Source organism: Vigna umbellata, chromosome 3 (assembly GCF_029865625.1).
Source record: "Vigna umbellata cultivar VRB3 chromosome 3, Vumbellata_1.0, whole genome shotgun sequence".
Lineage (NCBI taxonomy): Eukaryota > Viridiplantae > Streptophyta > Magnoliopsida > Fabales > Fabaceae > Vigna > Vigna umbellata.
Genome location: NC_142167.1, coordinates 30,528,658 through 30,541,282, shown reverse-complemented (window position 1 = coordinate 30,541,282; position 12,625 = coordinate 30,528,658). Strand labels below are relative to the sequence as shown.

The 12,625-nt window shown below is 31.7% G+C and overlaps 1 protein-coding gene across 2 annotated transcripts; it reads left to right on the top strand.

The window, feature by feature from the left end:
• The first annotated feature begins 5,794 nt into the window (after nucleotides 1-5,794).
• On the top strand, nucleotides 5,795-12,354 carry LOC124831981 (PH, RCC1 and FYVE domains-containing protein 1-like). 2 transcript variants are annotated; one of them, XM_047306088.2, is made up of 9 exons: nucleotides 5,795-5,851; nucleotides 6,030-6,116; nucleotides 6,245-6,334; nucleotides 6,423-6,509; nucleotides 6,598-6,699; nucleotides 8,518-10,584; nucleotides 10,674-10,811; nucleotides 11,236-11,678; nucleotides 12,186-12,354. In XM_047306088.2, the coding sequence occupies exons 1-9, from the start codon at nucleotides 5,804-5,806 to the stop codon at nucleotides 12,352-12,354; spliced, it is 3,231 nt and encodes a 1,076-aa protein (XP_047162044.2). In that variant the 5' UTR covers nucleotides 5,795-5,803. The 2 variants fall into 2 exon arrangements, with proteins under 2 accessions (XP_047162044.2, XP_087966196.1); XM_088110070.1 differs by lacking the exons at nucleotides 6,030-6,116; nucleotides 6,245-6,334; nucleotides 6,423-6,509 and having other exon boundaries at nucleotides 5,804-5,851; nucleotides 6,598-6,622; nucleotides 8,516-10,584.
• The last annotated feature ends 271 nt before the right edge of the window (nucleotides 12,355-12,625 follow it).

Below are 12,625 nucleotides of genomic sequence, written 5' to 3'. Positions count from 1 at the left end.
TTGAACGCTTGTGCACATACAATTGACCATTTCAAACTTGTTCTTACTTTTCATATGGTCATTTTTGAACCTATCCGAAAATACACCAGCCAAACCACCAAATTTTGTTTAACTTGGAAGTCAACCATTGAAAAACTGATATGGACTTTGCTTTGGTTGTTTAAGTGTTTCAACATATTACATTTGATGATACAAACTTGTTTGAAGTTTCATTTGAACATTTGAATCACTGTTGTTCATTTTCCCCACTGCAATTACCATTTTTTGTCACATTTCTCATTCTGGTGCAATTTAGTGCATTTATTCTGCATAATTAACAATTGCCACTGTCAATTGCTGCATTCATTTGTTTATATGCATTCTGAACAATTGAGCAAGTGTATTTTGTCATTTGAAACTTGTGTGCAGTGTTCAAATGGTCATTAAGAAGCCTATATGCAGAATTCCCTATAAACCACCACATTTTGCTGCATTTTTTGCTACAACTGCTGTGATTTGATGAATATGATTGTTTTAGTGCATTCTTACCATTAGTGCAGGTTTATTTTGTCATTTGGAACCTGTATGCACTGTTCATTTCCTCATTTTTCAGTTCATATGCAAAATCACTTCCTAGACCATCCATTTTGCCTAAAATTGGAAGTGCACTAGTGACATTTTGTTGTAGAGTGTTCATTGGTTGTTTCAGTGTTTAAACATCTTCAATTTGATGATATAAAGTTGCTTGAAACATCAATTGAGATTTTAAACACTGCCATTCAATTTTTGGCCACAGTTGTTCCATTTTCCAGCCCATTTTTCTGGTGTAGAATTCACTTTTTGGTGTTGTTTGATATTATCCATACTTAGAATTTCAATTTGGATTGGCAAGAGATGGGGATTCTGCTTCCAAACACATTTCAATGCTTATATCAATGTAAACAAATCATAAAGCACATAAACCCCTGCAATCCAGTTTTGAAGAATAAAAAAATCAGAAAAACCCAATTTCTGCATCTCTTTGTGGCATTTCATCAAACAGTTTTGTATTTCCATAAAACAGTTTCATTGCACACGGTTTCCTCACTCTTGTTGAGTTTTTATTGCTTTTGTGGTCTGTTCTAGACCCTTTCTTAGGTTCTTTTTGTGTGCCACCTGTTATTCCAACCCAAAAATCAATAGACTTCAACTTTATTGGCTTTCCATTGTGCTATAAAATTGGTTTTCACTGAAAAATTATGGTGCAGTAAAGTGTGTTGATGCTTACTGTTTTTGTTGGTTTTGTATGATTTTGTGATGCTGTGGTGAAGTCTTAAACATCCAGATTGCTTCTCCAAAGGGGTAGCATATTAGGGAGTGGAAGACTTGTTAAAGTGGCTACAAGCTTGGACTCCAAAGTGAATTTTCTTCTTGCTGTCCAGCACCATTTCAGCAGCAGAAATACACCATTGTTGGCATTCAATAAATCTGAAACTGCATCCACTCTTAGCCTTGTTCAATTGTACATTTTTTTTCATTGTATTTTGGCTTTATATCACAGAACATTTGAAGTTTATTTGGCTTTTCATTTTTTTGCAGCTTAAGTGGCTTGGAAAAATGCTTTAAGCAATTTCAAGTGCACAATCAAACATTGTAATAGCTTAGTTTCCACTTCTTAGTGTGAAAGTATGTCAAGTGGCTCCAAGTGTCACTTGCACTTTCACTTAGGGTCGTGTCTCACTCTTTCATTCCATTACATTTTTTCTTTAATATTTTTGCTTGTTGTTATTTCTGTTTTACGTCTCCGTGATATCTAGGTTCGTGCTCATATAGATAAACCTTCTTTTGGTTTCTAGGCCCATCTCATCTTTTCATTCAAAAAGTTTTTGAAAGATTTCTACCTAGACGCTAAGGTAAGAAACAACCAAAGAAGCTCTGGCTAAGGAAGGACAAGGTTCTTAAGCCTGTCCATTGTGACTCACCTCTCCTTCCTGGGAGCTATTTGGTTCATTTTACCTCTAGAATCTGTCTAGAAATCCTTCACCAAAATCTAAAGAGTTTGATGTCTTGTTATGATCCCTATAGGTCTTCTTCTTAATATAGGTCCTCTCAGTCTTCTAGTTTTGATCAATCCATTAGTTTCAAAGAAATTAAAAGAAAACTTGATGAAGCTAGAAGAAGAACTTGTTCCTTTCATGAATTTGATCGAATTGAGGATGAGTTGTATAAACAAGCTAGGGCAAATATTCCATTCTTTGGTAAGGATATTTGTGCATTAACATACCTAGCTTGGGAAAGAGATATTGATGACATGCATCCATTCATTGCTAGAAAAGGTAAACTTGAATCCTCTTTCCATTTTATCAATAGTACATCTTATGTCCTTAGTCTCTACACATCTAGATTTGAAGTGCATGCAAGAGAGTGGTGGGATGAAAGACAATATCATGTTAGGATAGGAAGAAAGTCCCTCATTCGTGATTGGTATGAATTAAAATCTTGCATGAGAAAGGAGTTTGTGCCTTCACATATTAAGAAAAACCTCAAATTCTTGAGAGATTACATTGAAGAAGGAAAAACATTTCTTGAAATCTTAAACGAAAATGGGTTCCTTCTTAGAGAACTAGAATTTGAAATTAGGCTTAAGGAGTTAAAAGCTAAGAAACTAGATTTGAAGGTTAAGAGACTACAAAGATATTTTGAGAGACAACAAGAGGAAATAAGACAAGCCGAAGAGAAGAGAGAGAGAAGAAAGAGAAAGAGAAGAAGAAAAAAGAGAGAAAGAAGAAGAGCAAAAGGAAAAAGAGGTACAAGAAAGAGAGAGGAAAGAAGAAGAGAGAAAGGAAGAAGAGAGAAGGAAAGAGGAAAAGAAAAGATGAAAGAAGCGGAAAGTAAAGAGAATGAGCTCTTGCTAATGATAGCAACTCCTACCCTTACCATAACCATGGAACCTAAAAGTGAAGGTTTCTCATTCTTTACTTCTTTTCCAATTATTGTGCACTCTTCCATTATTAATTTTTCTTTTAAATCAATTGTCATCCCATATTTTGTGCAATCCTTTTCAAATTATGGCAATTCAGCACTTGAATTAATGTTACCCTTGTGTAAACAAGTAACTCAAGATAAAAATCAAATAACTTGGGAATATGGAATTCTTCATTTTTCCAAGACTAATTTTCATAAAATCATTTTCAAAAATACAATACTCTTCTTTTGTCTTCTTGTCTTTGCTTACATCTTCTTCATCATACTCATTTTTGCTATCTTTTGTAGATATATTTTTTATCCAGGAGGACAACAAAAACCAAAGTTGTGCTTCTTACTTTCTTCCCGATTTGAGGACAAATCATTTTAAAAGGGAGGAATAATGGCAACCCCTTTAGGGACTTCCCATCCAAAGAAGTATCAACTAAAACTAAGACTAAAGAAAGGGAAGTAGAATAAAGATTGCTAAAGCTCTTTCCTTATCTAAGTCTTAGATAGATTCTCTTTAACTAATTCCATTTACAATGTTTTATAGGACATTAATAAGGTTGGGAGAATCCTAGGAAGCTTACCAAGCAAAGGAGTACAAAGGAAACAAGTAAAGCCGTAAAGTCTCTTCTCTTTGGAGCACACTTTTCACGTTTTCCATGAGAAGCACATACAGTTGTGCATCTTCTTTCTTTGGAGCACATTTGACATAATTTCCATGTGGAACACATGCCAACCATGAAGCACATTTACCACATGGAACACATCAGTCGTGAGCTTATTCACTTGCACACGTTTTCAACATTTACCACATGGAACACACGACCACCTTTGGAAGCAGCTCCTGCACATTTCACTTTGCTTCATGCATATTGTAATTTGCAACTTTCCTTGCACGTACTCAAGCTTCTCTTCATCTATAAAAGAGAGCTTGATCCAATGTAAAACTTAACTTGAGTTTGATAGTGAAATACTACTAAAGTCCAGCCATTCTCTCAAGTTCATTGCTTAAAATTGTTTTAGCTTGTCTTCCTCTAGCTCTCTTCCCCGTTGGAAGGCCCTTTGAGTTAGAACTCTACCTCACACACACATCCAAACACTGTCACGCATTCTGACAAACACCTTGCATGCGTCGAACACCTTCAAACCATTCTTCATTTTGTCCAAGGAGCCGCTCCATTCTTGAACGTGGAGGCTGATTCCATCAATCCATCTATGAAGAAATCCTTTTTCCTTCTTATATCTTCCTGGATACCTCATGCAGTCTTTGAACATTTGCATCTTACTAGTCCATCTATTTTGTAAGCAATCAAGTAGATGTGACATGTGTCCTTCATTTTTTAGATTGGCAACTTGTAACAAAGTATCATGGTTGATAACAATGTCTACTCCTTTTATTCTTGAGTGGATATCCCCGTTGACAACTTTCAGATTGTTATAAAACACATTTACCAGATTCGTGTAGCAGTCACCCTTCATTTGAACAAAGGTGCGTAAACCTTGATTATCAAGTTTTTTTGGAAATGTGAAGCCTTCAGTTCTGAAAAGAGATAGCTCAATTGATTTGTGTGGAACCACTTCTTTGATATTCTCCTTCAGAGTTTTGCCATTATTTTATATTATGGGAATAAGGTGTATTTAAATTGTTATTGGTTTCAATTCTTAAACAATGTGAAACTATTAGACATACCAAAATACTGGAATAAGTTCACAATCAAGGTTAAGGTCTAAGGAGAATGAGATTCAACTTTAAAACCATTTTTCCATTTTTCTTAGTTGATGGCTAAGAAAATGAGGGTTTCATTAGAGCTTGTGTTTTGAACCTCTTTTTTGTCTCATAAGTGATCTCAATGTTCCAACCTAATTCAGAGGTATTGTTCGTTGTAAAACTCAAATTTTCATCACAAATTTGTTCTAATAGATTAATAGAATTATTTAAATTATTATTGGTCTCAGACTAAATAATGTGATATTATTGCACCTGCACAAGAAAAAAAATAGTATTATAACTTTAAAAGTAACCCATTTTAATCTTTGAAAAAAAATAAAAGATTTTTAAAATTAATAAGTAAAAAATATAAATATCTTGAGAAAAACAAAAAGGCTGCAATGTTATATTTGCATTCATATATAATAATATTGATTTATTGTATATCAAATCAAAACTTAACCATGAATTACAGATCATGGAAAAACCCCAAATGGCATAATAATTTTATAATTAAAAAAATAATTATTAAATAATGAAATGTTGTATCGTTCTAAAGTTAAATTATGTAAATAAAAAATAAATGATAATTTTAATTACAACATAATTTGAATTACTTTACATGTATGTGTGTGGGTATTTAAGAAGCCAAGTGGCAAAAGATGTTTAGTTTATTAGTGGGCATGGACACAATGCAAGTATCCCACTTCCTCAAAATTTGACCATTTACTTCCCACTCATTTCGCCTCTTCCCTCTCTTTATCGTTTTTCTCTATCATTGATGTGCAATTTTTATTATGATTTCTTTGCTTAAATCTAATTTTCCACAACTTAAGACATTTGATGCTAATTTCACAACCCCTATCCACATTTTCATTCCCATTTTTTGGTAATGGTAAGAAATTTTCGTTCATGGTCATCCTTATCTTTGGATCCCATACATTCACATACAAGGCTATAGTGGAAGTTATTTCAGATTTCAACCTTCAAAATACATCATATCCACCTTTTTTGTTTTGTTTTCATTTCAAATTTTCACCCACAGTATTACAATTTTGATGAAAGATCAAAGCACAAAGTTTACCTATCTATGGAGATTTTGACGCCATTGTTATCGCTCGAGCTTTGTCTTTGGCCATTTCCTTACAAATTCTCTCAGATGGAATGGCAGATCCTGCTAGTCATGGGAGTCTTGAACGTGATATTGAGCAAGTTAGTTTCACCTCAATTTTTCTTTAAGTTATTTTCTCTAAGATGTGTTCTTATTCTTCTTTTGAATAGAAATTATTTAAAATAAGACATGTTTTGTTAATTCATTCAACATTTTGTTATAAGGATTATTATGCATCACTAATATGGATTTAATTTTTTTTATTATTATTTTACGAAGACACTCACTGCTTTGAAGAAAGGAACTCAATTGATAAAGTACAGTCGAAAAACGAAGCCAAAAGTTCGTTCATTCAAACTTTCTCTGGTGAGATTTTTGTATTATATTAAATTTAGATATAGTATTATAAACATGATTATTCTAATTTGTAAAGTGAAGTTGTGTATGATGATTTTGATATCTCTAAATAATTTCATATCTAGTGAAATTAACAGGATGAGAAAACGTTGATTTGGATTTCTCATAAGAAGGAAAGGCATTTGAAATTATCTTCAGTTTCACATATTATCTCTGGACAAAGAACTGTAAGTATTATAAATGTTGTGACATTTGTGTTCATGTTAACAATCTTTTAAAGATGTCTCATTTAATTATATTACAATTTCTTTGTAGGCTGTTTTTAGAAGATATTTGCAACCAGAAAAGAATCATCTTTCATTTTCACTTGTTTATAATAATGGGGAGCGAACACTTGATTTGGTCAGAAAAAAACCTAACACTGCATTCTGATTTTGAATTTAATGTTAAATTTTAATAAAATGATTATATTGTTCTTATTTATTTATAGATATGCAAGGACAAAGATGAGACAGAGACATGGTTTAGAGGCCTTAATACATTAATTTCATCGGAAAAGTTAAATAGGAGCCTTGGAAGTGGATTTTCTTATGTGAGTTTTTTTATTTATGCGATAATATAGAGTAAATTATAATTATATTTTTCTATTCCATTTACATTATTTAACTTTAATTTTTTACAATTACAGTGATTTCCCTGATCAAAGGTGCATTAAAATTGACAATGAAATGTTTTTAACACTAATTAAAAGTTTTTTACAAAATTTTTAAAAATTATGTATAAATGTATATATTTCAAGAAGAAATCTTAATGCAGTTCACTTTATATTTTATACTTTATGTTTGTTCTTTTTGAAGGACTATTATTTGTGTATTTTCAACCAGAGACTAATTTTTTTAATTCTCAAGTTTGAAGCAAGGTTGTAATTATGTGAAATTAAATGTTGATTTTATTTTATTTTTCATTTCTTTATTTTTCACATCCATTCAAGTGTAGGCTTCATGTACATGACTTTATTAAACTCTTAACAAAAGTATGAAATGTGTGTAATAACTTTACAAGAATATAAAATACCATTTATTAATCATATTTATTATAATCACTAACAATTTATGTTTTTTTTAAATATTACTACTGATATTACTTGGTAACAATGATGCTTGTTAACAATTATTTGAGAAAAAATATACTTTGAAAATAATTTAATGACAGTATATATAATAAATTTATAATTACAATTATTAAAATCTAATTAGATTTGAATTAAAAGTATTACAAAATATAACATACTCATAAGTTTATTAAATTTAGAATGAATATATTCATTATACTTTATAAAAGTATAATATTTTATTTAAAAGACTTTGGCATTAAATTACTTTTACAATATTTTAAGTATAAAACACATTTTTTTCACTTATTTGATTAATTCATAAATTTAGTCTTCATATTTTAGATATAGACATTTCGTCCCCTTGTTTTAGAAAGTATGCAACTTTTATTGTAATATTTTTAATTTAATCCTTGAGTGAGTATATGCTATATTTTACAGCAATTTAATCCTAGACCTAATATGTTTACTTAATATATCATTATAAAATGATTCAGTTAACCAAAATATAAGAAATAAAAGGAAATGTAAAAAAAAAGTGAGTTGAAGCAAAATTGCAAGTTTTCTGAAACACGGGAACAATTGTCTATAATTTAAAATTGGATGTAGGAGAAAAATTACAAATGACGAAAATTTTATTTAAACCATATTTGTACTGTAAATTTTAAAATATATATATATATATTAAAACTTTAACGAAGTAAGTTAAAAATACATAGTGATGTATTATGCTTAAAATAGTTTATATGTAGCGCACAAGGCAAGACAAGACATCTTTTTAGGATAACATATTTGATAAATTATCAAATGTTAAGTATCAATATTTATATGTTACATGACACATTAATGATTGAATTTTGAAAAAAATAAGCATGAATATACTAAAAATGAGCTAAATAATTGTTCTTTTAAGATTTTACTAATTTTATTTTATATATACTAACATGAATGCATTGAAACATTTTTTGGATTGAGTAGTGAAAATAAAAGATAAATTAAGTAAAAAATAGAAAGAAACGAGGGAGAGTTATTCATTTATGTTCATTATTCATTGATTCTTTACTTATTCTCTTTTCATCCAAATAATTTAACTATTCAATCTTTTTCTTTTCTTTTCTCTCTTGTTTTCATTCCTAATCCATGGAAAGGATCAAGGCTAAGTGAAATGTGTGTATTCTTTCTACTTGATTCAAATCAAAATGCATCATAAACATTTCTTTTGTTTCATGTAGTAATAATTTTTCATGGAAATGTTTAGTTGGCGAGGGTGTTAATTAAGTAATTGTGAAATTTTAACAGGATGGTGTTAATGTTATCCCAAATGGTAATCGTTTTGCTGCAACACTACAATATGCTATAAGCTTTGCTGGTAACAAGGTCCCTTTTGGTTTTGATAGTCATGAGTCTTCATTGAATTTGGCAAGTACAGATGTGGGGTTAGAGCGTGCTAATATGCAACCAAGAACAAGTATTGGAGATGGTTTTCGTATCAGTGTGTCAAGTACACCTAGTGTTTCAAGTTCAGGATCAGGACCAGATGACATAGAATCACTTGGTGATGTTTATGTATGGGGAGAGGTTTGGGCAGATGGGATTTCACATGATGTTTTCGTTACTCAACCCCCTGCTACAACAGATGTCTTGATTCCCAAACCATTGGAGTCAAGTGTTGTTCTTGATGTTCAACAGATTGCATCTGGAATGCGACACATTGCTTTAGTAACACGACAAGGAGAGGTTTTTACATGGGGAGAAGAATCTGGGGGCAGACTTGGTCATGGAATTGATAAAGATTTTAGTCGTCCTCATCTTGTTGAGTTTTTGGCAGTTACCAACATGGATTTTGTTGCTTGTGGAGAGAATCATACATGCGCCGTGTCTACTTCTGATGATCTTTTCTCATGGGGTGATGGTACATATAATGTTGGACTTCTTGGACATGGAACTGATGTCAGCCATTGGATACCAAAGAAGGTTAGTGGTCCTCTAGAAGGGCTTCAAGTTATATCTATATCATGTGGCACATGGCATTCTGCATTAGCAACTTCTAACGGGAAACTCTTTACCTTTGGTGATGGAACATTTGGTGTATTGGGTCATGGAAATAGACAAAGTGTATCATATCCAAAAGAGGTGCAATTGTTAAGTGGATTGAAAACTATTAAGGTTTCATGTGGAGTATGGCATACTGCAGCCATTGTAGAGGTTACTTTTCAATCTGGTTCAAATGTTTTATCCAGAAAGCTTTTCACTTGGGGAGATGGTGACAAATATCGTTTGGGACATGGAAATAAGGAAACATACCTTCAACCAACTTGTGTCTCTACACTTATTGAATACAACTTCCATCAAATAGCTTGTGGGCACACAATGACTGTTGCCCTCACTACATCTGGTCATGTCTTCACCATGGGAAACACTGAAAATGGTCAATTGGGAAATCCTTTAGCTGATGGAAAAGTACCTATCCTAGTACAAGATAAGTTAGTGGGTGAATTTGTTGAGGAAATATCATGTGGGTCACATCATGTTGCAGCCTTAACATCAAGAAGTGAACTATATACATGGGGTAAAGGTGCTAATGGAAGATTGGGACATGGAGACATAGAAGATAGAAAGTCTCCAACATTAGTGGAATCCTTGAAAGATAGACATGTGAAGAATATTTCATGTGGCTCAAACTTTACATCTTGCATATGCATTCATAAATGGGTGTCTGGAGTTGACCAATCTATTTGCACTGGTTGTAGACAACCATTTGGTTTCACTAGAAAGAGACATAATTGTTATAATTGTGGATTAGTGCATTGTCATGGTTGCAGTTCAAGAAAAGTACTAAAAGCAGCCTTGGCTCCAACACCAGGAAAACCACATCGTGTGTGTGACTCTTGTTATAATAAACTCAAAGCTGTTGAGGCATGTGCTAGTGCAAATCTCAATAGAAAAATTACTGCTACTACTTCTGCACCTCGCTCTTCCATGGATTCAAGGGAAAGATTTGGCACTGGAGAAATTAAGTCTTCAAGACTCATTTTGCCTCCAATCACAGAACCAGTAAAATATCATCAAATATTGACTAATAAGCTGGGAAGCAGTTATCCTTCCATGTCTGCATCTTCCCAAATTCCAACACTTCTACAATTGAATGAGATTACATTTTCAAATTCAATGAATTCCTCTCAAAACGTTATGAAGTCTGCTTTATCTCCTAATCCACCACCAATTTCACCTGCAAGACCATCGTCTCCTCATACAAGAAGGTCAAGCTCACCACGTTCTCGAACAGGATTTTCTAGAAGTCTCATTGAAAGTTTGAACAAGTCAAATGAACTTCTAAATCAACAAGTTTCAACGCTGCAAAACCAGGTAAATTTACTGCACTGTCTTTGAATATCACTGAAAGAATACATACATGACATCATTAACATGTTTTTATGGATATTCTTTTCATTCAGTTACGAACTTTGAAGCAAAAACAAGTAATGGAAATTGCAAAGCTTCAGAAAAATGTTAGGGAAGCTACTTCCTTAGCTCTAGACGAATCTTCTAAACATAAAACTACGAAAGAGTTTTTTAACTCTACCGTAGATCAGGTATTTTTTGCTTTGTATATTCCAAGGTTGTATTTAAACTTGAGGATTTATTAAACTTTATTTTCATTGCTCCAAATGTTGCCTCGTGATAAATAAACAGATCAACATGAATTTTGAATCATATACATGTTCTGCAATTTACGTCCAATCCTTTATTAATGTACTTGTTTTTTGCATAGATGCTTATGACAAAAGTAATAAACGTAGATGATTTAGATAACTTGTTTATTTGTTTATCATGTAAATTATAAACATACTTAAATGCATAATTTGAAATTGTTTTTAGGTTTACCCTCTTAATCATGTCATTTAATAAGAATATTTCAGTTAGAAAAGAGGATGAAAAGCAACAAAAACATAAGTCAACTCCTCAACTTTTCTTATATAATCTTGACTTAGTTTATCTGTTTTTCCTTTTATCCAGTTGAAGGAAATGGTGGAGAAGTTGCCACCAGAAACTTTAGATAGTGAAAATTGGAAAACCATACTTACTGGAGCTGAAGATTTTCTGAGAGTTAGTTCAGAATCTGAAATGCCCTCCATATCCCCAAGTAACAATTCTCAACAACAAAATGTTCCTAATAAACTTGACTCAAATGATAGTTCTTCTAAATTGCAAGACGAAAATAGTGAAACTGAAGGAGTTGAATCATCATCACGAGATGAAGGAAATGTTCTTCAAGAAAGTAACAACTCATATTTATCAAATAATGAAGCATCCATGTCTTTACAAAACTCTCTAAGAGAACCTTCAAGATCAATGAGAGAAGGAGAAACACAAGTCATTGAACAGTTTGAACCTGGTGTATATGTAACATTAATAGTAAAGCCTAATGGTATCAAGGCTTTCAAACGAGTTAGATTCAGGTACTGTCGTTATTTAGTTTTTATATGCAACAATTTTCAATTTCTTTCTCAACATGCATTCTGGTTATGTTTGAATTGTTATACAACCATTAACTTTATAAATTTAGCAATAGTTTTATCTTTATATGAAAATGTGGGTATGTATACTCAGTTTGTTTGTGTTCTTGTGAGTAAACTAAGACAATAATAGCATCTATATATGTTAATGATTAATAAATACATTGCATGAATGATGAATACGTTATTAGGTTTGCAAGCAACCCATCAACTATATATGTGATCTTCATTTCATAAATAAAATTCACAAAATTTGATAAATTTTATGTTTTTCTTGTCACTAAGTAATAAATAGTTTTCATTCTTCCATGTTATCATGTTTACATAAGTTCTTAGTTGATTATGAGAATTCTTTTATGTGACATGATATTGTTTTTTTTTTGTAATTATTCCTATCTTCACGTTCTTAATTAGTTTTTGAAGATATATTTATACATATCTTTTGTGTAGTAAACGAAGGTTCCATGAACATCAAGCAGAAGAATGGTGGAATAAAAACAAAGATAGGGTGCTTAGGAAATATAGTACTTTAGCAGCTACAAAAGCTGATGGTTCTGCGTCATCTAACACGCTACCACCACCACCTGCAGAAGAAAATATTGAGGCAATGTCTTCCTAATTCTAATTCCTAGTTTTACTTAGGGATCACTTTAGTTTGATGAAATGATAAATTATAGAAAATACCATTAATGTTTCATGTGTAGTGAAGAATGTATCTAGGTATATTAATTTAAGAGTTTTGTAGATTGTGAAGTTTGTGTAAATGATGATAAATGAAATGTTTATTCATATTTTGAAAAATATACACTTTGTTAAAATAAGTTCAATTTTTCAGGGATGAACTTTCTCACAAAAATTCAAATATAAAAAAAATGAGTGATAATTTCACT

What these genes read in the sequence shown, in the direction of transcription:
- LOC124831981 (XM_047306088.2), top strand. Translation starts at nt 5,804, where the DNA reads ATGGCAGATCCTGCTAGTCATGGGAGTCTTGAACGTGATATTGAGCAA. An exon ending in TTATCTCTGGACAAAGAACT is followed by an intron (nt 6,335 to 6,422) that starts GTAAGTATTATA and finishes ATTTCTTTGTAG; the next exon opens with GCTGTTTTTAGAAGATATTT. An exon ending in TTCAAACGAGTTAGATTCAG is followed by an intron (nt 11,679 to 12,185) that starts GTACTGTCGTTA and finishes TCTTTTGTGTAG; the next exon opens with TAAACGAAGGTTCCATGAAC.